The sequence below is a fragment of the Stenella coeruleoalba genome (genome assembly GCF_951394435.1).
Source record: "Stenella coeruleoalba genome assembly, chromosome: 4".
Lineage (NCBI taxonomy): Eukaryota > Metazoa > Chordata > Mammalia > Artiodactyla > Delphinidae > Stenella > Stenella coeruleoalba.
In genome coordinates this window covers 51,796,800-51,823,653 of record NC_137149.1, presented here as the reverse complement: position 1 = coordinate 51,823,653, position 26,854 = coordinate 51,796,800, and the positions used below count along the sequence as shown (strand labels likewise).

At 42.3% G+C, this 26,854-nt stretch overlaps 1 protein-coding gene across 2 annotated transcripts in view; it reads left to right on the top strand.

The window, feature by feature from the left end:
• SEL1L3 (SEL1L family member 3) overlaps window positions 1-19,940 on the top strand; it is a 100,222-nt gene extending 80,282 nt beyond the window's left edge. Inside the window, exons 18-24 of one of the 2 annotated variants that reach the window (XM_079919745.1) lie at window positions 410-500; window positions 633-717; window positions 1,832-1,941; window positions 6,413-6,540; window positions 7,378-7,480; window positions 7,563-7,635; window positions 15,828-19,940. In XM_079919745.1, the coding sequence (XP_079775871.1) occupies window positions 410-500; window positions 633-717; window positions 1,832-1,941; window positions 6,413-6,540; window positions 7,378-7,480; window positions 7,563-7,635; window positions 15,828-15,967 (730 nt within the window). In that variant the 3' untranslated portion in view covers window positions 15,968-19,940. Of the gene's footprint in view, window positions 1-409; window positions 501-632; window positions 718-1,831; window positions 1,942-6,412; window positions 6,541-7,377; window positions 7,481-7,562; window positions 7,712-15,827 lie in introns of those variants that run through there. The other variant, XM_079919744.1, reaches the window with a different exon arrangement.
• Window positions 19,941-26,854: the final 6,914 nt, after the last annotated feature.

The following is a 26,854-nucleotide window of genomic DNA, read 5'->3' as shown; positions in this document are numbered from 1 at the left end:
GTAAGCCCCATAAAGCCCTTCGCAAAACAGGACCCAAAAGTGCAGAGCTTTTTCTTAATACCACTTATCTCCTCTAAGCGAGGATGGAAGATGGAAGGATTTCAAGGACCCAAAGCTAATAGACAGCTCCCCAGCCAGCACGCGACGTACCATTCGGCCAGTAGAGGTAGCTGTTGTATCAACTAGCTCCCCAACCTTATCTGTGAGTTCAGCCTTTTAAGAGAGAAAATAAATCAGTGCATGCAGTATTTTTAACAACAGTATTTATTTAAAAAAAAAAAAAACCTCATGATTTTGTGGTTTTAAAAAAACTGCTTATTTTGTGCCCTCTTACGTGTGAATATAAAGCTCTCTGTGAGTATTAGTAAGAGCCACTCTATGAAATTTATTATTAATCATCTATTTTTAGGCACGAAGCTTTGCTGTATTATGTTTTAGCAGCAGAAACTGGAATTGAAGTGTCACAGACAAATTTAGCTCACATCTGTGAGGAGAGGCCAGTAAGTAAATGTATTCTCCTCAGACTAGAAGCTCTAAGGTTAAGGATAATGAATTGGGTTTTATGGAGGCAAAATTAATCACTTGGCAGAAATATTAATGAGTTAACTTTTTCTCCCCCTTCATCCCCTTAGGACCTGGCCAAGAGGTACTTGGATGTTAATTGTGTTTGGAGATACTATAATTTCTCTGTTTTTCAAATCGATGCTCCTTCATTTGGTATGTATAGAGAAATGGGTGCTAACTTGAAGCATTGGAGGCTTTTAATCTTTAGGAACAGGGAACATCTAACAGCTTTGTGTGGTGTAATATTTCTAAACAATTAAGAAACAGAGTGAAAAATCTCGGCTATTAAGATCTTCCCTAAACTCTGCTCTCAGTCTCAAGCAATACATTTCTCTTCATCCATTGTCTACCGAATGCTTGGACCCATCATTTCTAAGGAATCAGCGAGAATTCAAAAGAAAAAGCTATTCGGGAGAGATTCTCTGCGCCAGCCTTTTGCCTTTTTGCCCTCAGATGGATTCCCTGTCTTCCTGGCTCTGCCCTGTGTGATAGAGGGCTGACCTTCAGTAACTACAGTTCCCAGACTCCTTTGCCCAGTGACATCTGATTATTTTCAGCCAATGGGAGGCGCTGGCAGGAGATTGCAGGGTGGGAGGAGGTGAGAAGCCCAAGTATTTCTCCCCTTCTCTCTGCTTTGGGCTGTGTCTCTGGCAATGGCTGCATTTCCATGGTTCCAACTCCTGCCTGGCCGTCCATCCTCTGTGGTCTCAGCTGGCCCCCAGGCCTAGGAAGGTAGTGGCTTCCTGCATTGCTAATCTCTGGGTTGCCTACTGTTCCGCATTTGCCCTTTCAACTCTTCCAACACCCTGGTAACCAGTTCCCAGTGTTAAAATCCCTTTTTTGAACTACCTGAAGAAGATTCTATTCTGATTGGACGTTGAGTGATACATACACTCAAACAAAACTTTTTCCTCAGAGGAAAGATAACATATGTGGCTTAAACAGAGTAAAGAAATACACATCAGTCATCAAACCCAGGCAGCAAAATCTCCGTGCCCCAAACAACCTTGGCTGTTGGGGCTGTGATGTTGCAGACTGTGATTCTCACAAACAGACCCATTTAGGAGAGCTACCCAGTGAAGCAAGAAAATGTGTCTAGAAATGGGAGTGCTCAGTGCAATAATCTTTTTTTCCCTCCCCACGTCAAGGAAGCCTAAAGATGTACCTGTATCCAGATTCGGGTGGGAAAAACTCGCAGTCATGCAAATAGACCAATCATTTAAAAGGTCAGTCTGAAATAAAACTACTTGTCCTTTTTGTCCTGCAGCGTATTTGAAAATGGGAGACCTTTACTACTATGGTCACCAAAACCAATCACAAGACCTTGAGTTGTCCGTGCAGATGTATGCCCAAGCAGCGCTGGATGGAGACTCACAGGTAAACGGCAACAGAAATGAGCCCCTGGTGACGCTTCTTTGTGAGGTTGCAAAGTCACTTCTCATCCGTGTTCACGAGCCCCTCACAAAACCTCTCTGAGAGCACTAGCCAGAATGGCGAACCTTTATTGAGCACTTACTATGTTTCCCCTGCCATTCTCACAGCAACCTCGTGGGAGTGGGGATAATTAGACCTATTTTATAGTAAAGAACATCAAGATTGTGACAAGGTGATAAGTTGCTCAAGGCCAGACAAGCAGGTAGTAGGTGAAGCAGTCAGAGCCTAAACCCAGGTCTCCTGGCTCCAAACCCAGGAGTCTTTCTACCAGATTCCATCAAACTAGCTCACCAGGTAGGAAGGGACTCAAGCAATTGGAAGTGGTCAAAATGGGAAGTAGTTTGCTTGCATAGCTGAGCCAATAGTTTAGTGATAGGACTTTGCTCTCAGTGACCTTTTTTTTTTGGGTGGGGGAGACTTCTTATTTTGGAATATTTGTAGAGTTATAGAAAAGTTGCATAGCCACAGTATCATTATCAAACTGAGAAATCAGTGTTGGTTCAGTACCATCAACTACATTTCAGACTTTATTTGTATTTCACTAGTTTTTCCACTAACATTATTTTTCTGTTCCAGGATCCCACATTGCATTTAGTTGTCATATTTCTTGAGTCCTCTTCAATCTGGGACGGTTTCTGTCTTTGCTTGTCTTTCATGACGTTGATACCTTTGAAGAATACTGGTCAGATATTTTGTAGAATGGCCCTCGGTTTGGCCCTGTCTTCTGTTTTCTCGTGAATAGACTGAGATTATGCATTTGGGGCAAGGATAGCCCAGATGTTATATGTCCTTCTCAGCGTATCATATGTGGTGTACATAGTGTCACTATGTCTTTTTATTGGTGAGGCTGATCTCAATCACTCGGTGAAGGTGGTTTCTACTAGGTTTCTCCCATGTAAAGTTAATATTTTTCTCTTTCTAATTTGTAGATATCTTGGGGAGATAATTTGCAATGATGCAAATATTTGATTTCTCCTCCAACTTCTGCCCACTGATTTCAGTATCCTTCAGTAAATCTTGCCTGCAACAACTAACTGTAGTGTGCCAATGATGGTTTTCTATTTCTCTCCTTCCTTCTACATTTGCTAATTGGACTTCTCTTGTGAGGATCTCAGGGCTGTTTCGTGATGGAAGCTGGAATAGCTGTTACCCTCTTATGCCACAGATCTCCTGTGTGATTTGTGATCTGATCACAAAGCAAAAGTTGGAAACTCATCCCTATCTTAGTCTTTTTTTTAAAGGAGGTACTACTTTTGCTTTTACCCCACATCTTTGTGCCTTCACAGCTATTTGTATATGGCAAGCCACTCAATCACTGACTCTTTGTTTTCTCATGTGTGAACTGGGGATAATAATAACATCCACCTCATAGGTTACAAGGATTAAATGAGATGTTGGACGTAAAGCACCAAGCCCAGCACTGAGTATGCTTAGTGGATATGATCTATCCTTTTATTATTTCTTCTGGAATGAAATAGGAGTTGATACTAAAAGGATTTGCTGGTGAGCCAAACTCCGCTAGATGATTTATGTTGTTACTCAAAATTAGGCCTGGACCTAATTTTTTTTTTTCAGTTCTGATTTTTAATTTTTTCACAAGATGATGTTATAAAAAAGTTAAAGAATAATTTTTTTTAAATAAACTTATTTATTTTATTTATTTATTTTTGACTGTGTTGGGTCTTTGTTGCTGTGCACGAGCTTTCTCTAACTGAGGCGAGCGGGGGCTACTCTTCGTTGTGGTGTGTGGGCTTCTCATTGTGGTGGCTTCTCTTGTTGCGGAGCACGGGCTCTAGGCACGCAGGCTTCAATAGTTGCAGCACGCGGGCTCAGTAGCTGTGGCTCGCGGGCTCTAGAGCACAGGCTCAGTAGTTGTGACGCACAGGCTTAGTTGCTCTGCGGCATGTGGGATCCTCCCGGACCAGGGCTCGAACCCATGTCCCCTGCATTGGCAGGCGGATTCTTAACCACTGTGCCACCAGGGAAGCCCAAGAATAATTTTTAAAGAGAAAACAAATCAAAGAATGCCCCCACAGTTCCATGTCAGGGGCTTTCTTCCTTTGGATTTTCTTTCTTTTTTTTTAATTCCTTCAGTCTTCATGTCCCTTTCTAGTCCCAGCCACAGGCTAGTGGGTCTCTTTAATGGTAACTAGAGCACACGGGCCACTTGAAAAATCTGCTTCTTCTCACGTATTGTAGGAATGGGTGCATTCTATTGCATGGTCTCTGTAATTATTACTCTTAACTGCTGCCCCATATCCTGCTGAGCGGATAGACTGTCATTTATTGTTTTATCTTTTAATGGACATTTATTATCTTGTTTGCTAATTTATTGATGGATTTGACACATGTTTATGTAGTCCTGCCCTGTCTTAGACACCGCTTAGTGGTGGGGACGCAAGATTAAAAGATAGACAATATTTTTGCCTTCATGGGATTTATAGTCCGTTAAGGAAGACGTGAAGGTCATTTCCTATTGTGTTGCAATTATAGCAAGTGCTACCATGAACATTCTCATGTTTCCATCTTTTACCTCCGTTTGAATAATCTCTTTATAATCTGAGGGATGGCGTTGCTAAGTCAAACAGTCTAAATGGTTTCATGGTTACATAATAATAGTATATTGCCGATTTACTTTCTGAAACTGTTTCCCAGTTAATGTATCACCAAGCAGTGCTTAGTATAAAAGGATCACTGAAATCTTGTCAGCACTGGATGTTTTCCTGACTTAATTTGGTAATTGAATGATTATAAGTTGCTCCTTGCTTATTGTTTCAAATTGTATGTATTTGACTACTACTGGGGATGGACACTTTTACATATACTCATCTATGATAATTTACCCTTTATATTTTCTTACGTGAATTCTCTATTCTTACTCTTTGTCTGCTTATCTATTGGAGTTTTGATATTTTTAATTTAAATTATAATTAGTTCTTTATACATTTGCCCAGTAGATAATGAACCTTAAGCGATTACAATGCATACAAATATCCCCCTAGTCCATTTTCCAATTTATTTTAATCTTGTTATTTTTCCATTGTTCAGAGACTTTAAAATTTTATAAAGTCATTTTCTTCTTTTCTTCTAATACCTCGAGTTTTAAGAGAGCCTTTCTTTCAAAAAGTGGAGAAACAGTCTATTTTCTGCTTGTGTGTGTGTGAAATTTTAAGACACCTAATACTTGTATCTATTTAGAGGTTATTTAGCAGCAAGGTGGAACTTAAGATTTGAGGCTCTGAATCCCGTCTGCTTACATTTGAATCCCCTTTCCATCTGTATGACCTAGGGCAAATTCCTTAACTTCTCTGTGCCTCAGCTTCCTAGTAATAATAGTATAGAGGATAACAGAATCTATCTCAATTCGTTGTTGTGAGGATTAAGTGAATATATATATAAAACAGAACAAACCCTCATATATAGCATCACTCAGAAAATGCCAGCTGCTGTTATTTTTATCATGATCATCACATAGCCTGCTTGTGAGACTCCTGCAGTTTTACAACCTGGGGGATGGTGATTTTTATTTGGAATCAACTAAATGAAAGGAAAGGGAGGATATAAGTCATTAAAGCGTGACTATGCATTCTTTGAAGGGCAACAATTCAGTGGAATTTGTAAAGCCGTAATAATAAGTGACACATCATGTTTTGTTTATTTCTTGGTCTGGCCACGTGCTCAGCTCATGATGGACAGTGCATCTCCTCCAGGTCCTATAATAGTGTCCATCCTCTATGAAGCCCTTCAACCATCAGGCTCTTAACTGTGTTATTTTACTGGACCTGCACAGCCCAGTAAGGCAGGTCCTACCTCTGTGGGTCAAGAACAAGATATATAATGAGAGGGAGGTGGGGAAGCGTACCAGAGTGGAGGGTCTGTACCAAGAGGAATCAGGTGAGGAGGTTTTCCTTGCTGCCCTAGGAAAGATCGGACAAACACTTGCACGTTACTGTGCGCATCAGAGGTCCTCTCCTCTTAGAATGTCAGCCCCGAGGACACACACAGCCACATTTGTTAGAATTCTGACATACCGATGATGACCCAGGGTATAGTCTGTAAGTGACGGACACTGCCTTTGAGTCGATATTCTGGGTTTGTTGATGATACAAGGGCACGTTTTCCAGCGAGTTCTGTTTTGAGAGAATGAACAGGAAAGGACAGATTCCCCCCGTGGCTGGCTTCTGAGCAGATGGGACACAGCGTCCTCTGAAAGCCTCCTGGTTCTTCTGCAAATAAGTTCCTCAGATGCATATATTTAGGGAAACAATTCATCAGTGAAGATGACAAAACCATCTGGCTCTAGGGACTGAAAAAAAAAAAAATCTAGAGGTTGTAAAAGTTTACATTCTGATGAAGTGTCCGTCTAGGCTTTATTATAAGGAGTGAATGAGTTTGGTTTGTGGCTTCTTTTCAGGGATTTTTTAACCTGGCCCTGCTAATTGAGGAAGGTGCTATAATCCCACATCATATTTTGGATTTCTTGGAAATTGACCCGACTATCCATTCTAATAACATCTCCATCCTCCAAGAACTGTACGAAAGGTGAGTTCAGAGCCTCTTTAATACCGTAGCAGCTGGAGGAACACAAGTGGGTGGTGTTTGCTTCTTGGTTAAAGTTAGCCTTGGTCTTATTTTCTTCTTCTTCTTATTATTTTTCCCCAACACGCGGGCCTCTCACTGTTGTGGCCTCTCCCGTTGCGGAGCACAGGCTCCGGACGTGCAGGCTCAGCGGCCATGGCTCACGGGCCCAGCCGCTCCGCGGCACGTGGGATCCTCCTGGACCGGGGCACGAACCCGTGTCCCCTGCATCGGCAGGCGGACTCTCAACCACTGCACCACCAGGGAAGCTCCTTGGTCTTATTTTCTAATGTCAGTGGTTATAAAGGGCTCAGGATTTGTTCTGATTAGAGAACACTCAGCTGGACCCAAACTTAATTCCCTTTTCTAGTATCTGAGGATTAAGATATAGAATGTGCTTGATTTGAAGTTAAAATGCTGACTAAGTTTTTCCACGAGAGTGGAAAAAAGAAAGTGTCCAATAAGATGATGCTTTTCTGCAAGATAGGGAGGCATCCCAGTGTCTGGACTTTGGACACAGACACTCACATAAAAGTGTTCCTTGGCAGCTCCTGTGCTACAAGGGCCTCCTGGACCTGTCTTTTTATGAAGGACAAGACTGGCCTTTTTCTGAGATGTTTGCCAGGATCCTAGAATTTCAGCACAGGCTCACACCCCTCAGAACTGGTTTTATTTCTTTTTTCTCTCATTTTACATGTGCTCATTTGACCCAAAGCAGAAGGATGTGGGTTTGAGGATCTGCAAATGTCGGTCGTAAGTAACGCTACCAATGTTTGGCAACACTGTGCTTTTTGTCTGCAGGTGCTGGAGCCACAGCAGCGAGGAGTCCTTCAGCCCCTGCTCCCTGGCCTGGCTTTACCTTAACCTCCGGCTTATCTGGGGTGCCACCCTGCACTCTGCCCTGGTAGGAACTGTCTCCCCTCAGCCCTGTCCTCATGGTCCCCACCCTTTGTCAGTCATCTGACATGTGCTTTGGATGTTTGCAGATCTACTTTCTGGGAACCTTCCTGCTGTCTGCATTGATCGCCTGGACCGTGCAGTATTGCCAGTCTGTCTCAGGTAAAGATTTATAAAAAGCCAGGGCAATATAAAAAATGTAGGAGGGACTTCCCTGGTGACGTAGTGGTTAAGAATCCTCCTGCCAATGCAGGGGATACGGGTTCGAGCCCTGGTCCGGGAAGATCCTACGTGCTGCGGAGCAACTAAGCCTGTGCACCACAACTACTGAGCCCGCATGCTGCAACTGCTGAAGCCCATGCGCCTAGAGCCCGTGCTCTGTAGCAAGAGAAGCCACCGCAATGAGAAGCCCACACACCGCAAAAAAGAGTAGCCCCTGCTCTTCATAACTACAGAAAGCCCGCACGCAGCAACGAACACCCAATGCAGCCAAAACTAAATAAATTAATTAACTAATTCTAAAAAATCTTAAAAAAAATATATAGGAATTCTTTTTCCTTACTAGAAAAATGACACTCTCCCTCCTTAGCCATTCTGCTTCCTTTCGTTAGGAGGATCGTTCACATGTGGTTACCCCTAGGGCTGTCTCGTAATCTCTGGCTGATGGAAGGCTCCAATTATTGTTACATTTTTCAAAGTAAGCAAGGATTTTTTAAAATAAGGTGCTTAAGAAATTGAACAAAAATGTCTTCTCCAATTCAAAGTACACCTGCTATCAAAACGATACCTTGTGTGTCTTAAAACCCAGTTCTGAGGCCCCCTCTAGCACGAAGTCTTCCTGTTTATCCCAGTCGAGGAATCAAATGTGTAAGATAATAAACAAGCACTTGTGATGAGTAAAAATACCCAGCCACTGAGATTCAGCGGGAGGGGCCGAGGGGGACAGTAGAGCCAGCAGTTAGTCTAGTGTGGATTCTACTAGTCACTATTTCTTTTCTGAGCTAGTGTAGGGCAGTAGTTAAGGAGATAGGCACCCCAGTCCTTTCTAGCTAGGTTTAGAGTCCAGGCTTAGCTCTTCATTAGCTGTGTGACTTATGGCCAGTTATTTCACTTTCCTGATCCCCCAATTTCTCATCAATAAAATGAAGTTATAATAGTAGCTACTTCTCAGGGTTGTTAGGAGAGTTCAGTGAAAAAAATACACATGACACCAAAATGTTAGCTGTTGTATTCATTTGGCATATAAAACCCTCTCAATAATGTTAACTGTCATGTTTATCTTCCCTATGAGATCATAAGCTGAGTCAGAGGAAGGCCTTGGTCCCATCATTTATGATCTCACACTTAGTAGGTACTGAAATTTGCAAACATCTCTCAGGGGAGAATTCCAATTCCCAACCATCTTGGAAGCTACAGAAGGACAGAATCACTCACAAAGACCAACAGGGACATTTACAAATGGATACATTAGGGCTGGACATGGCATTTGAGCATCGGCACAGCCATTATTTGTGTAGCAGATAATGAAAAGCAAAAGAAGTGCATTTCAGCACAGATTTGATGGTGAGACAGAAGCCACTGTTCGGAGAGGCTAATACGGAGTCATTTTCCCCCATTTATCTGAGGAGGTTAACAAGGAACCACCAAAAGCCCTTCCAGGGCTTCCCTGGTGGCGCAGTGGTTGAGAGTCCGCCTGCCGATGCAGGGGACACGGGTTCGTGCCCTGGTCCGGGAAGATCCTACATGCCGCGGAGCGGCTGGGCCCGTGAGCCATGGCCGCTGAGCCTGCGCATCCGGAGCCTGTGCTCCGCAATGGGAGAGGCCACAACAGTGAGAGGCCCGCGTACCGCAAAATAAATAAATAAAATTTAAAAAGCCCTTCCAGGTTTGATGCCCTGTAGCACGCCAGCTGGTAAGTTTTCCTCATGCAAATTCTGTCCCATCCCTAAATTTGTTCCCAGGTATAGCGCATTTATTTTGCATCTTGTCAGTGTTTTCCATTTCAAATTATCTTTGTCTTTTTTACTCTGTAGAAATATTGTTATGATTATTACAAATGCAATTCCGTTAGAGGAGCTGAAAATTGTCTTTCTCATTTTATGCCAGCTGGTAGCCATGAAAATTCATGGGCTGGTGGAATGGCTTTTATCAGAAGTCGTCATTTTTTCCTTTTTCCATAGCTTCATTATCAGTCCTTCCACATTCCCATCTCCCTGTCCCTCCTGCCTTTTGATATACTTTCCCCTTCCTGTGTATCCTTTGCTCTTTCACTCATTTGTTTTTCATTTTTTTCAAACTCTTTCACTTGCTTCTTCCTGTACATACCTCTTCCCTTCGGTGAGCGTTGGAGAAGTCTGGATAGGATCTTAAAAATAATTTAATTCTATGCCCTTCATCTTACAGATGAAGAAATGGGGCTAAAGGAATGCCGTGGTCTGCCCAAAATCACAAAATAGAGTCCATGAAAGGATGTAGGGCAGCAGACTTCTGAACTTTTTCACACTTAAGATACTCTAAAACAGTGGCTACCATCTGCCTCTGACCCACTGTCCCCTTACATAAGATGTATTTTTTAACACATTTTTTTGGTACCTTGAAATGAATGACAAGTAATCTGCCTACACACTTAGTTTTAAAAATAATGCCCTAAACAGCAATATAAAGGAGAAATAAAAAGAAAGTAATTATAATAAAATAATATGTATTTCAATATGTAAATTCTAGCCCCGCACTTCTTAATTTCAGTGTGCACAGGAATCACACGGGGATCTGGTTAAATGCAGATTCTAAGTCAGTCGGTCTGTGGGTGGCCTCTGAGAGCCTGCATTTCTCACAAGGTTTCAGGTTACATTCACGATGCTGTTCCACACACTTAGAGTCGTAAGGGCATAGAAGTTAAAAAAAAAAAAGGAGTCTCCACATATTTCCAAAATGTGCCCCTACAGTGGTACATACCAGCCCTGTTAGGACTAGTGTTGAATTAAAATATGTAGTAAATTATTTTCCTATTTTTAAAGTCCTCCATATAAGTGCAAATTTGTCAATGACTTTGAAATAAGAGGGTACTCCATCAGTGACTGGACAATGGGGCAAGGGGGATGGAAGCATAGAAAAGCAGCAGAGAAGCACTGCAGGGGTCTCTCAGTGGGCAGAATTTCTACCGCGGGCGTCTCTCCGAGGAGCTGGTGCCCGAGGTCCATGAGCCACCCCGTGGGAAGGTGACGGATGTAGTAGATGTTGGTGGTAACCCTGGCCGTGGTTAAGCCGGCACAGGAATGCAGCCTAGAGCGGAGACTGCCAGAGCGGAGAGGGACAGGATTTGAGAGTTAAGAGCCTCCCTTAAGGTGCTGGGTAGGAGGAGTGTGCTCTAAGTTAGGGATCTCTGTCATTTTGTGATTTGCACTTTTTCCAGTCAGTTGTTTCTAAAAACTAATGATTTATGGCCAAACCTTTAAATTGAGCTGTCCATCCATTTTGCGTTCAGCTCCAACTACCTTCATTTTCCTCCTAAGTTTATACGCTTTGTGATATATAATCAACACGTCACCACACTTGCCACAGTAAACTGTCCTGTGTTCAGAAGGCTAGCGGTGTGGGACAGTAGCTAACAGCACAGACCGCTAAGATGCTGGCCTGTCACTAGCTGTGTGACCTTGGGCAAGGGAGGGACCTTCTCTGTGCCTTAGTTTCCTGTTCTCTAAAACAGCAGAATTAGTAGTACACCTGTGTCGTATTGTAGTTAAGAGAACCCAGTGAGGGAACACTGAGTAAAGTATTTAGAACTCAAGAAATGTTAGCCCAGTAGCTCCTAAGGAGTAATGCCCTCTAGGGCATTTTACTTGCAATTAAAGTACGCTGACACCAGGTAGCGCCTACACTTAAAGAGCTTGGTTTACCTCAGTAAGTGGCAGACACCACTACCAGAGACTAGCATGCTTTTCTATGCTATTAGACTCTTTCTAAAACATAAAGCTCTTTTTTAAAAAACAGCTGAACAAAAATACTGACTAGTCTAGCTAGCGTACCAAAACAAGTCCACAAAAAATATTACGTATGCAAAAAAATCTCTTTTATTTCCTTTGAGGGAACTTGATTTTGATTCCTAGCTTGCATACTACCAGGCAGCTCAGTCTTTCTTGAAGCTGATGCCTCCCAGGGACGTGCAAAGGTCCCTGGGTTTTTGGTAGCACTAACTACTCAGATGGTCACCAGTATGTTAGCAGAATACACATTGCCCTGGGCCTACGCCATCCTTCCAGGTCCGTCGGCTTCGCAGCTTCTGGGTCACCTACAAGTCCCATTGTCTTTGCCAAAGCTGAGCACCTTAGCCTTTTTTTTCCTGCCAGGTCTTCCTTTCTCAGGTTGCTGAAGGGCAAGGTGAGGGCTCTGCTGGGGTACACCCACAGCCAGACTTAGCCACTTTCCCACACTCCAGAAACCTCCTTTCCCTGCCTCATTTCATCTCTAAAGCACTTTCCCTCTCCCCCTCCCTGTCAAGGATGCCAAGCATAATTGCTTTAATGGACCCAGGCTTTGGGAAAAACAAAAAATCCCAAAGTAAAGTATGTCTAGAACCATTATCTCCCCTGAGACTGAAAAGACATGGAGCGTGGCTGGCTGCCTGGTGGAAGGTAAAGGGAAGAATAGAGGGAGAAAATGGAAAAGACCGCTTCAGAGAGAGTCCTGCCTTCCTCGTGTTATTGTCAACTTTGTGTCTAAATAGAATACACAGTATAGAGCGAGATCTGCAGAACTACCAGCTCTGGGCGTGACGTGCTCACCTTTTAAACCAATGTCAGCCTATTCAAAACATTCATAATTTAAGCCAACTCATCCTTTTTGCCTAAGTGGTTAGCCAAGTGGTCTTTTAAAAAGAGTAAGATGATATGAACAAGATCAATTAAACCTTTTCCTACTCTTTTCCTGTCCTCTACATTTCCAGTTAATGAGGTACTAAAATTACAGTAAAATGTCACAAAGTGGTACTCATGCAAAAAGCAGCAGCCTTAAAGTCAGAGCGATTTAATGGTGAGATGTTACTTTTCTCCTATCTCATTACCCTTGCTGCCCTCCCAGTATCTTTACTCACAAGAAATGTTTAAATGACATGGATCTTACACGTGGACTGGTCCCTGATGGATCCAGAGGCCCAAATGAAGTAGATTAGATCTTATTCATAGTATATGATTTCCAGAGCTTCCCTCCCTCACCTCCTTACCCCCCCACCACCGCTTCATCTTTGTAAATAGTCTATTATCTCTGGATTCACCCAATATATTCTCTCCTATTCGTCTTTCTTTTATGCTCCCATCTGGTCAACTGGCAAGCAGATATTTCCCCTGCAGTGGTCCACAACAGAGGTTGGCCAATTTTTTTCTGTAAAGGGCCAGATAATAGACATTTGGGGCTTTGAGGGCCATCTCTGTCACAACTACTCAACTTTCATTAGAGTGCAAAATCAGGCATTGACAATACAGGAAAACAAATGATATGGCTGGTCTCCAATAAAACGTTATCGTGGACATGAAGATTTGAATCTCACGTGTTTCTCACGTGTCACAAAATAGTACTCTTCTCTTGATTTTTATTCAACCATTTCAAAATGCAAAAACCATGCTTAGATTGCAAGCCATACAGAAGCAGGCAGCGAGCCACCTGAGGCCCGTGGGCTGCAGTCTGCCAGCTCAGGGCCGGCTCTTTATCATTCTCACTAATGTACAGAAAATGGTCCCTCAAGCAGCAAATAATCCAAAAATCGCTTTTGACTCAGGAATAGACTGTAATTTTTGAAGCAGCACGCTGATTTTCCTCATTACCTTGATTCTAATCCGGTAATCACATTAGGACAGATTCCAGGTGATCAGAGACAAAGAGGCCACTTTAAAATTATGACGGGCTGTTGGGGGGTTTGTCCAGTGATTGCAAACTGCTGCTGGAAATGGGAGAGTTCTCACGTGGATAATAACAAACTCACTGCCGAAACATCGAGCATTTTTGTTATGCTCTGACAAGAAGATTTCAGTGGTGGAGATGCTAATTATGCATTCCTTCTACATTTACACAGTGGCACTTTTTTTGTTTTAATCAGAAAACTGATTGCTGATTTATCTTGTTACCATGGTGATTTAAACATTTCCCTGAGCTTGAAAAGGAAAAATACGTGCCTTAGTACTTCATTAACTTCCTCAGAGAATCATCAGAAAGATAACTGTTAGGACCCAAGAAGTCTTGGACACCATTTAATCCAAGCCCCTCAATTCACAGATGAGGAAACCAAAGCCTGTGAGATTCAAGCGTTTTAGGACTGAAATGTCTGCCATTCTGTATCTACCCCTAAGTCACCTATTAGTGGTAGATAAATGAGACTTGCCCAGAACGGGTCTCCTGACTCCAGCAAATGGTCTTTGTGCCGCATCACTGGGTCTCATGGTCCCTGCCGCGGTTAGATCACCTGCCAGAGTGATGGCTTTGACCTAGAAGCGTCACATCATTATGCAACACCTGGGCCCCCTCTGCACCGCCACCACTATCCTGTTCTTTCAGAACAGTCTCTGGATTCACAAGGTTTTCTGTAGCTATTGGAAGGGGTTCCTTGGAGAATTCCTTTACATATTCAAAAAGGTCAGAGGCTTTGGAGCCCGCTCCGGAATTTCCTAGTATAGCCTCTTGCAGGTGGAAATCTTGAAGAGCTTATCTAGAAGTCAGATGGTCAACAAGTGATGGCATCTTCTATAGGTCGATACATTTCAGGATGGACATTTGGGAACCTTTAAGAATAGTCCCACCTACTGAAAATGGTATGAGACTCAAGGACTGCTGAGCTTAAGAGCACTGCTTAAAGGCAATTGTTCGCACAAACCATGGCCACCGTGCTAGCTGTATGTCACACACCCCTGCAGGCTGGTACCGCCACTTTACAGATAGAGAAACTGAAGCTCAGAGAGGTTAAGTAACTTGCTCAATATCACTCAGCTGGTAACTGTAAGGACCATGTGACTCTGGACTTTCTGGCTTCAAAGTTTTGGCTATTTTCATAGGCTACTGGGATCTAAAAGTGGACTATAAAGCATCCCAGAAACAAACACCCCAACTTTTTCATCAGTCCTGCAAGCGAGGCCCCAGAAATTGATACATCAACACATTTCCATGGTAAACCAGGTCACTAGTAGTAAGAGCTAACATCTGTTGAGTACCTAGGCAAGCCAGACACTGTTCTAAAAACCCTATATACGTGAACTCATCTAATCCTTATAAGAGCAAAATAAGGTACAGATATTCTTATTTTCTCCATTTGTTAGAGGCAGAAGGAGAGTAGGTAACTTGTCCAAGGTCACATAACTGATAAAGGGCAGAGCAGCCGGGTCCCAGAGCCCACAGTCTTATGGACAGGATACTTCACAGCCTTAGTACATAAAGCAGGTGTGTGGGCCTCAGCACTAGTGATATTTGGAGCTGGGTCATTCTTCGTTCGGGAGGGGGGCTGGCCCAGGCATTTTAGGACGCTTAGCAGCACCCCTGGCTTCTACCCACTAAATGCCAGCAGCACCCCATCCTCCAGCTGTGACAACCAAAAATGTCTACCGACATTGCCAACTGTCCCCGGGAGTCGAAATTACCCCCACTTGAAAGCTATTGCCATAAAGTATAAAACTTTATAAGCTTCCCTAACCTTTATTGTGGTTCAACCTCCTTACTGAAGGTAGGTTGAAAAACAATTAAACCTAGTAATTATGCTTTCCAAAATGTATACACATTTACTTAAAGAATTCAATTTAAATCAAATTTGGCATATCATCCAAATGGAATCAGAATGTGAATAAAACCAACACTCTTTCTGATTGATCGGTGTAATCCAGAGCTTGCATTGCATCAGTACTAGGTGAAAAAAAGAGATATGACCATAGGAAACATAGACCAAGGAGTTCCTTCTTTCCTTCCTTCCTCCCTCCCTCCCTCCCTCCCTCCCTTCCTCTCCCCGCCTTTCTTTTCTTTCTTTCTTTCTTTCTTTCTTCCTTTCTTCCTTCCTTCCTTCCTTCCTTTCTTTCTTTCTTCTTTCTTTCTTTCTTTTTCTCGCTCTCTTTCTTAATATTTACACACCCCTGTAAAGTCACAGAATAAATTCAGGACTTAGAATCCCAGAAGTTTTTGCACATCTGTTTCAACCTACCATTTTATAGGAGGGGACACCAAAGTTCAAAGAACCTAGATAATGGGTCCAAAGTTGCTCATCCAGTTAGTGCCAGGACCACTAGTCTAGAAGCGTCTCTCCTGGCTTGCAAGGGTCTAGGTGTGGCTGTGTGTCCTGCATGTACTGTTTTGAATATTCAGCACTTGTTGTTCACGTGTCTCTGCAGCCAGTGGTTCCCATCCGACACCAGCCCGGGCTCCCCGAGACCCTACTGCCCCTGCTGCAAGTCCAGCTGTGACTCCAGCTGCAGGCGCCTCTGCTCAGGACCAGCCCACTGTCACCAGCAACCCGGAGCCACGTGGGTGAACTGTGCACTCCATGTCTCTCCAGATGAGAGAGAATCCTTTCAACAGCTGGTATTGGATAGCTGGGGCTGGGGCATTATACACCTTAAATGTCTTGTCAACTGGATGTGAATTTTGCACTTGGTGTCTTTTTTTTTTTAAATCAAAGAAATACCCAGAGCAGACAGTGGTTATACCAAAGGTTATCAAACAAATACAAGGAGCATCCTGATCACAGGGACATGTCGGGGAGGTTAAGCGGGTCACTGCGGATGTCCATTTCTAATGACTGTGTGTATGGGGGAGTCAGAGTGTGCCTTGTGGCGTATCCGAATCCTTATACACTGAGATGGACTTTAAGAATCTTAGCCCCTTGTTCATTCCCTATTATTAAAAAACAGAAGATTGTGACTTCTCTACCAGTTAGATAATATTTGGTGTGTGTGTTTGCCACTGCCCTACCCCTCACAGTCCCATGGACAGATTTCCATGTGACATCCAAGACCCAGCAATTCTAAGGCACCTTGAAATAATGGGTTAAGGCTGGAAATACAGGGAAGGCGATGGCTTTGTAAATTGGGTTTACATTTTTCTTCTTGAATTTTTCTAGGGCTGTAGTGCTTCCGAATCATTTAATGACACTGTTGGATATCGTTTACCTTTCAATTGCAATCCATGAAATAACATTTAGAAAATTCTTAGTATTTAGGTCTAGTCTTTTCCATGAATTGCCCGTTAGAATAGACTGGCAGCAGTGGAATACGCAGGAAACAAGCCTTTAGCTCATAGTCTCATTCCCCACCCTTTATGCCTGCCTGCGTCTGCATAGGGGCGTGTGTGTGTATGTGTGTGTGTGTGTGTGGGTGTGTGTGTGTGTGTGGGTGGGTGGGTGGGGGGACGGATAGAGAGGGAGGAAGGGGAAGAGCAGACTGTCTACGCTGTATGCTGCTAAGGTAGTAAATAAATTGCAATACTGTGGGTCCAAACTACTCTTTGCACTACTTTAGTTACAGTAGCAAATAAAAATTATTTTTATAGCATTGTCTCCTGGGAAGTGTCTTTATTTCCTTTTTCATAATTACTGTTTCGTTTTGCATCGTTACTGTTGTCATCACACAAAGTCCTAAGGTCCATGCATTTTCTTCAAGGAGGCAAAAAATGTCCCCTCATCAGAGGGATTAATTCTGGTAACCATTAACGTTTCTGGATAGAGAGGTGGCAGGAGGCCTCTCTCCCAGAAGCCCGAGCTCAGGGTCTGGCCCCTGAAATGTTTGCACAGTATCAGCCATTGTTTCAGGGTTCTGGCTGTTGTGAGGCTGGATTTCTATCAGTTCTAGGTTAAGTCTCTTTCTCTCCATCCTCTTTCTCCTCTGTATGCCATGTGTACTGCTCTTGTTTTAGGAAAGGTTGTCCTTCCTGCTTGCGAAAGAGCCAGACTTTGGAGTCGGACAGCCCCGGATTCAAATTCTGGTTCGGTAGCTTGCTAGCTCAGTAATCTTGGGTGAGTGATTAACCTCTCTGCGTCTTGGATTACTGTTTTACAAAACAGGGGCCATAAGATCCACCTCTTGGGCTTTTCGTGAGGCTTAAGAGGATAACATAGGTAAAACTCACAGGACAGTGCCCTGAACGTGGTTGGGTGTTACCGTTATTAGAGAGAGAAGTCTGAGGGGCCAGATCAAGTGCCCTTTGGTCTGCCTAGATCCTCTTCATGGCAAACACACCCATTCCCCAGCTGCTGGGAGCAGAGGCTGCTGAAAGTTCACAGCTGCACCCCTCACTGGGAACTGCCGTCAGCAGCAGGGGTCTGCCCGAGGTTCAATCCTGGCCAGAGCAGCTCAGCACTTGCTGACGTCAGGAGGCTTTTTCAATCTCAGCACTATTGACATTCAGGGCCAGGTGGCTCTTTGTTGCGGGGTGACGGGGGTGGGGGGTGGGCGCTGTCTTGGGCATTAGGCTGTATGGCAGCAACATCACTGGTCTCTACCCACTAGCTGCCAGTAGTGCACGCACCCGCTCCCCCAGTGTCCATGCACGCACCCAGTCCCCCGGTGTGACAGCCAAAACTGTCTCCAGACATTTCCCAATGTTCTTTGGGGGGGCAAAATACCCACCCCTCCTTCACCTTGACAGTGACTGATGTAGGAGAACAAAGGCCCCTTTCCTCGATTTGGAACCGTCCTTGAAGGGCCGTCCCAGCTCCAGAGCACCACCTTGGTGGCACATTCATTATAGCTCAATTTCTCCCTCTGCCCAGTTCCGCCTTCCTTGTTCTCACACGGGATTTCCTGACATTGCTCCTGTAAACCTTCACACACAGCCCTGCCCTCAGAATCTGTCTACAAGAACACAACTATATTAGTCTCCTAGAGCTGCCATATCAAAATAGCACAGACCGGGTGGCTTAAACAACAGAATTCATTTCCCCGCAGTACGGAGAATGGAAGTCCAAGATCAAGGTGTCAGCAGGCTGGTTTCTTCTGAGGCCTCTCCCTTGGCTTGTAGATGGCTGTCTTCTTCCAGTATCTTTATACAGTCTTTCCTTGTGTGTGTGTCTGGGTCCTAATCTCCTCCTCTTATGACACCAGTCCTGTTGGATCAGGGCCCATCCTAGCGACCTCATTTTACCTTAATGATCTCTTTAAAGGCCCTGCCTCCAAATACAGTCACATTCTGCCTTCTGTGGTACTGGGGGTTAGGACTTAAGTATATGCATTTTGGGAGGACACAATTCAGCCCATAATACCAACCTAAAACACCAGGGAAGGTTGGTTCAGGTCCAGAATGTGGACTTGTGGGAGCCATTTTGATCTGAGACAATTGCCCAAACAAGCTCACCCCAGCTGATGCTGGAAAGAGCTGTGTGGTTCCAGTGCCAAACCACTTCAGGTGAAGCCGGTAGGTCACCTATCGAGTCCTGTCCCAGCTTAGGCTCCTGTTCTCTTGGGAGTTCTCAGGCAGTATGATGTGGGCCCAGCCTCAACTTCCATCTTCTCTCCTCAAGTTCTAAACTCAGTTCCCACAAGGCTGATGTCCAAGCTAGCTGGAATAGAACCCTGCACAGTGAAGACAATGGGGTAGGGGTGGGGGAGGGAAAAAGGAATGGGAGGATGGGGTCCAGAGATGATATTCAGTTACTTCCCTATTGTCCCCTCCCCTTGGGACATTCTTAGACCAGAGGGTGCAGCCCTGTAGATGTGAAACAGAACTAGCCCACAGATGTGATCTCTTTGGTCCAGCCAAGATTTTTAAAAATTTGATTAAGTTGTTATCTTAAAATCAATGATTTGAGGCTTTTCCTAGAAAAATCTACAGATGTGAAAAAACTGGGCTTTCATTGCTGCATGGTAAGAATTAGCTGAAGCTGAGTAGGTCGGCTCCTTTTAGACAGAACTTGTGCTTTCTGCTTTGCCCCAGTCTCCACTATTCCCTGCTGTTTAAACTTAGCCCACGTAGGTATTTGAATTTAGTATCCATGCTTTGGACTTGCTTCTCTTCATTCATAATGACTTTATTTTGGCAAGTTTGAGAGAGACCCCCAAATTCATCTACTGCTTAGTCACTGCAAAGCCCCCGGGAACTGGGGAAATGGTAGTCTTTCTTTCCACTCTCTGACAGAGGAAAATGCCAAGTTGTGAGTCATTTGAAGTCCCAATAAAGTGCCCCAAAATGTTGCAGGATAAAATGTCAATTAAAAAATAGTATTTTCGGGAATTCCCTGGTGGTTTAGCGGTTAGGACTCCGTGCTTTCACTGCCAAGGGCGCGGGATTGATCCCTGTTCAGGGAACTAGGATCCTGCAAGCCACGTGGCACAGCCAAGAAAAAAAGGGAAAAAAATAGTATTTTCCTACACCAACAAGTAACTAAAAGATAAAATATTAAAGAATTATATTTGTTTAAAACAAATATTTAATAAAATAGTAAATATTGTAAATTAAATTATTTCATTTACAATAATAATACAGTTATAAAAAGTCTAGTAATTAACCTAACAATGAATTCACTTGATTTTACCAAGAAAATTTTTTAATTTGAAGTATGTAGAGGACTTCCCTGGTGGCGCAATGGTTAAAAATCCACCTGCCAATGCAGGGGACACGGGTTCGAGCCCTGGTCTTGGCAGATTCCACATGTCACGGAGCAACTAAGCCCGTGTGCCACAACTACTGAGCCTGCACTCTAGAGCCCGTGAGCCACAACTACTGAGCCTGCGTGCCACAACTACTGAAGCCCGTGCACTTAGAGCCCACGCTCCACAACCAGAGAAGCCACCACAATGAGAAGCCCAGGCACTGCAATGGGGACTAGCCCCCATTCTCCTCAACTAGAGAAAGCCCGTGTGCAGCAACAAAGACCCAATGCAGCCAAAAATAAATAAGTAAATTAAAAAAAATAAGTAGAATTAGGAAATTGGCCAATCATATGCAGAAAAATAAGACTGAAACTGTACCTCATGTCCTTTATTTTTAAAATCCCAAAGAAATTAAAGATTTAACTGTGAAAAGTAGAACTGCAAGGCTGGTAGGGGAAATAGTAGGAGAATATTTTACACATTTTGAATGAGAAAAGGTTTTTTAAAACAATATATAGATTTCCCCTCTTCAAGAATGAAGGATTTTTATTCAAAAAAATCTACCACAGTCAAATTTGGTGGATTGGTGACAGACTGGAAGAAGGCATTTGCAACATCCAACACCACAAAGGATCAATATCCAAAATGTACTAGGAATGCATGCTAATCAACCATGACAACAAACAGAAAACCCAGTAGAAAAAATATTCGAAACCTGTGATCAGGTAATTCATGAATGGAGAAAATTTAATGACTTACAAATAGATAAAGAGCTGCTCAACCTGGCTTGAAGTCAAAGAAATATGAATTAAAATCAAAAGTTATAACTTCATATCCATCATTTTTGCAAAAATGAGAAAGACACGTAATACCCTGAGGATATGGGGAAATAGTTACTCCCATGACTAGCCACTGGCAGGGCGAACTGGTGAGTAATATGGCAGTAATGGTGAAATTAAGTATCTATGACTCAGCAAGCCCTCCTGGGTATGGGCTTCACAAACTGCACAGGTCCAATATGAGGGAGGATATTTCTCACAGCATTATTTGCGAGAGCAAGGAGATGGAGCAGCCTGAATGTCCATCAGTTGGAGAATGGATATGGTGGATGGATGGAGTGAAAAACAACACACAGTCTCAGATAATATAAAATACCCAGGGGTGAATTTAACAAAAAATGTATGAGATCTGTATTCTGAAAACTAAGAGCATTACCGAGAAAAATTAAGCAAAGCCTAAATAAAATGGAGATATATACCATGTTCATGGATCAAAAGACAATATTTTCAAAATGTTGATCCTCTTCAAATTGACTTACAGATTTAATGCAATAACAATCAAAATCTCAGCAGGATGTTTTGGTAGAAATTGCCAAGCTGATTCTAAAATTTATATGGAAATGCAAAGGACCTAGAATAGCTAAAGCAGTGTTTTAAAAAAAGGAACAAAACGGAAGGAATTACACTACTTGATTTTAAGGCTTATTATAAAGCTACAGTTATTAAGACAGTGAGTGTGGTATTGCCATAAAAATAGACAAATAAATGGGAAAGAATAGAGATTCCAGAAATTCCCACATATATACGGTCAATTGATTTTCAACAAATTTGCCAAAAAGTGTATCTGCCTTACAGAAAAAAAGATCTTTTCATAAAACAACTTGATAGCCAAAAGCAAAAAAATAAAAAATTAACCTAATCCTTCCCTCACACCATATATAAAAATTAGCTCAAAATGGGTCCTAGATCCAAATGTACAGACTAAAATTATAAGACTTGTAGAAGAAAATACCAATATCCTTGAATTTGGCAAAGATTTTTTTATGTAGGACACAAAAAACTTGAATTATAAATAAAAATATCAGTAAATTGGACTTGATCAAAATGAGAAACTCTTGCTCTTCAAAAGACACTGTTACAAAAATGAAAAGGCAAGCCACAAACTGGGAGACTATATCTGCAAAAAATGTAATGACAGAGGACTTGAATATAGCATATGTAATGAACTCTTGTAACTCAATAAGAGAAGACCAGAAACGCAATACAAAAAAAGGGGAAACAAACTGAACAAAATAACCTCCTCATCAAGCTGGCTATAGGGATGGCAAATAAGCACACTGAAAATATACTCAACATCATTAGTCATTATAGAAAGGCAAATTAAAACCACATTGTAATATGACTGCATATTCACTAGAATGGCTAAAATTCAAAAGACTGATTATCCTAAGTGTTGACAAGGACATGAAGCAAATGAAACTCTCATTTACTGCTCATGGGAATGTAAAATGATACAATCACTTCAGAAACAAAGTTTGGGAGTTCCTTAAAAAGTAGTAGTACATTTCCTAATTTAGTGTTGCCAGATAAAATAAAAGACACCAAGTTAAAATTGAATTTCATGTAAACGGTGAAAAAATTTTAATATAGGTATGTCCTAAATATCACATGGGACATATGTATACTAAAAAAATTACTTGTTGTTCATCTTTTTTTAAGTATATACTTATATGGCTTTAAAATTTTTTTTTACTTATTTATTTTATTTTTGACAGTATTAGGTCTTTATTGCTGTGCACAGGCTTCTCTAGTTGAGGCGAGTGCGGGCTACTCTTCCTTGCAGTGTGTGGACTTCTCATTGCAGTGGCTTCTCTTGTTGCAGAGCATGGGCTCTACGCACTTGGGCTCCAGTAGTTGTGGTGCGCAAGCTCAGTAGTTGTGACACATGGGCTTAGTTGCTCCACGGCTTGTGGGATCTTCCTGGAGCAGGGCTCAAACCCATGTCCCCTGAACTGGCAGGTGGATTCTTAATCACTGCATCACTAGGGAAGCCCACTTGTTGTTTATCTAAAATTCAATTTTATTTGGGTGTTGTGTATTTTTGTTTACTAAATCTGGTAACTCCACTTCCCATACAACCCAGCCATTCCATTCCTAGGTATTTACCCAAGATAAAATGAAAATACATGTCCACTTGTACACAGACATTCATAATAGCTTTCTTTGTAATAGCCCTAAACTGGAAACAACCCAAATGTCCATGAGCAAAAGAATGGGTAAATAAATTATGGTATATCCATAAAATGGATTACTACCCAGTAATAGAAAGGAATGAACTACTGGTACACGAAAAACATGGATGAATATCATAGTAATTATGCTTAGTGAAAGAAGCCAGACCAAAAAAAAAAAAAAGAGTACATATCAAATTATTTAAAAATTATCCATTTAAATAAAATTGTAGACAACGCCAACTAATCTATAGTGACGGAAAGCTGATCACTGACTGCCTAGGGCATGTAAGGATTGGAATGAAAGTAGGCGGAAGGATGCTTTTTGAACTTCTCAGAGTGATAGATATATTCCTTATCTTGATTGTGTTGATGGTTTCACTTGTGTATATATATTTCAAAACTCATCAAGTTGTATTCTTTAAGTGTGTGCAGTATATTATATGTCAACTATATCTCAACGAAGCTGTAAAATTTTATTTCTAATTTTCTTTTACTCTGTATATAACAGTGTGTGAAACTCTGGTGAATAAAACAAGCATTTTACTTACTTGTAGAGACAAGACCAACAAACATAAAAAGTTAAATAAAAGCACAAGTGTTAAACAAGATGAAATTTGAGTTAATATTTGCAAATATTGAACCAGTATATTTTAATTTCCTCTATAACTCATGTTCCTTTGCAGCCTTCTCCCTCAGAGAGAGCCCTGAAGCTTACAACCAGAGGGTAGAAGAAAGCAGATATTTGATTTCAGATGAACAGGATAATTGACTAGCAAACTAAGCCTGCTAGAGATCAGTTTCCTACAATCTTTAGTATATCAAGGGATAGGTTTGGAGGACTAGTTCCTAGATTTTTCTATCAGTAGTGTAGAGACAGTATCCCTTCCATTTGTGACAACTAGATACTATGGTTAAAAGAATATAATAAAGGAAGTAAGAGAAAGATCCACTCCTTCCAGCCTGAAGGGTGGTGGGGAAAAGAAAGAAGAGAAAAACAGAGTCTAGAGGAGGAAGACAGATGCCATAGTTCTCCTTTTTTATATCCTCTCAAGTCCCCAGGAGGACTGACCCTCAAACTTAAACACAGGGGACTCCTGGGGCATAGAGAGATCTGTCCTGCTTCCATTGGAAGGCGCCATGACCCCTGACCATACCTGGGGCTCAACCAGTGCCTCTGTTTGCTGTAGCCAAGGGGAAGAGCCTGAGTTTGGCTTCCCTGAGTCTTGCCAGCTTTCTGTGTGGTTAGAAGGTGTCCAGACAAACACCTTATACCACATTGAGAAAAGAAATTATGCAATGAGAAAATGTGCATTTGTAGAGGTTGTGGAATATGTTTATAAGCTTGCCAATCAGGAAATGCTAATATGACAAACAGTTCACCGTTACTTCCTTCTTGGCTTTTGCTAGAGATTAAGGTTTCTAAGGGTTAAAAATTATTATGTGGATGTAATTAAACTACTAGAAATAATAAGGGAAACATTTCAGTATAGAAGAAAACTAAGATTTGTGTTTCTACTAAACAAAGTTATGAAGAAAGGAAATGGATTTTATTAAGGGAAAATGAAGCGATATTGTCCTGAAGCATCTCAAAGAGAGATACTTAATGATGCATATTTGGTATATTATATTACACAGGAAGCATTGTCAAATAAAAGGTAACATTAAAAAAAAAAAAGTGTCCAGAAAGTTTTACGTGCCCCAGAGGGAAGATGTGGAAAGTCGCTGAGGGTGCTGGCTGTCAGAACTCTAGCAGGGACTGCAGCTATGGGAATCTTTAAATACCAGTGAGAGCCAGAAGTGGAGCCCATCAGTAAGAGGAAGCTGGAGAGGATGTCTGGAAGCAATGCCCAAGATGAGGGAAGCGACCACAAGTTTCCTGAAGCAGGTATTAGCTTCAGAGGCTGGCGCAATGACTAGACAGTATGAAGACATTGTACACATCACCACAAGCATCCCACTGTGAAAGGAAAATCAAAACGGAGTCGGTATTGCTAAGGAGCTCTCTAAAATGGAGCTGGGAGGTCATTAAGGAAGTGTGACTTACGCACATCAGCCTGGATGGAATCTGACCTTTTGACCTGATGAAGTGACCCAGAAAAACTGCCAGAAACTCAAGATGCTTATTGAATCTTTACCCTAAAATAACTCGTGACAGTCTATATATGTTTCATACCTCTACCTTAAAACAATTTTGTGATTCCTTAAGGACAAATATTTTCTGATTCAGGGTCAGAGTCAGTCACAATTCTTACCAGGCAACTCTTAAAAACTTTGTGGCTTTTTGTTTTTATAAGTGCTTCTTTCTCTTCCTCAAAACACTGTTTCAGGTTACCCAAATCTGTGCCTCCTGAAATGTAATTCTTAAGACCCTAAATAAACTCCTTATTTGCAGTCTCCTGAGTTATTTTTTTGACACCACAAATTCCAACATTGATACCATCTTACAGAGGAATAGTGTGTCTATGTGTAGGGGGAGGGGGATTCTGAGAGAGCAGGCGTTTTACCTAAAGAAACTAAACTACCTGATGACACAACATTAGTTTATTACATTGGAATAAACAGTTTCCTGATTCTACTCCTCTACCCCGCCACCCACCAATACCCAGAGGACACACACTCAGAAGGACGGCTAGATTATAGACAAAATAAAAAAACATATTTCCAACACACATGAGTGTAATAAATTTGTAAAACATTACCAAGATAAGACAAGGGACGTTTCAAGGCATTCGATGCTCAAGGGCAATAGTGGTAGCCAGTAAATGCCAGGTAGTCTCAGAGGTGGGGTTGACGCTTGTGGGATGGGCAGAATTGGGGCCAAGCAGATAGAAGGGGACATGTCAAATGAGGAGAACCTTGTGAGCAAGGGCCTGGAAGTGAGGGTGGGCACATGGAACAGAGAGCTCCTGCTGGGCTGTGGTGCCCCTGTTGGTGAGCGCAACCTGGGAATTCAGCAATGAGTAAGCTCAGAAAAGGCAGGCTCTGAACAGACCTGGACATGCCTTCTAGAGACTTTTCAAAAAGAAAGCCAGAGAATGTTAGTTGGTCCCTCAATAGGCCAAGAAGCTGCAGGGTAGCAAACACTTTTGACATGTCACTGAGACAGATTGAGATGATTCTTTAGAGGGTATGTCTAAGGCACTAGAAACACCAAGGGTCGTTCTCCTAGTAGGTCATCTTAAAGAAACAGGGGACTCGGAACAAAGGCTAGCTGGTACACTGTAAGGAGAGCTCTTATTTTCTAGTTTCTCTTCACTCCAGGAAGAAAATGTACTGGGTCAATCTGTGCTAACTGGTCTGGCTCACCCTTCTTGCCACCTCCTGTGGCCGAGCCACTCAGCCAGGCAGAACTCCTTGCTGAGAGGTCACAGAACAGGAAAGGGTATTGGTTCTACGGGAGAAGCAGGCACTCTCATTCATTGCTGGTGGGAATGCAAAAGGGTTCACCACTTTGGAAGACAGTGTGGTGGTTTCTTACAAAATTGAACATGCTCTTGACCTATAATCCAGCAATGGCACTCCTTGGTATTCACCCAAATGAACTGAAAACTTTGGTCCATACAAAAACTTGCATACAGATATTTATAGCAACTTTTTTCACAACTGCCCAAACTGGGAAACAACCAAGATGCCCCTCAGCAGGTGAATGTATAAACTGTGGTCCATCCAGATAATGGAATATTATTCAGAGCTAAAAATAAACAAGCTAGAAAGCCATAAACAGATGTGGAAGAAACTTAAATGCATATTACTAAGTGAAAGAAGCCAATCTGAAAAGGCTACGTATTGTATGATTCCAACTATATGGCATTCTGGAGAAGGC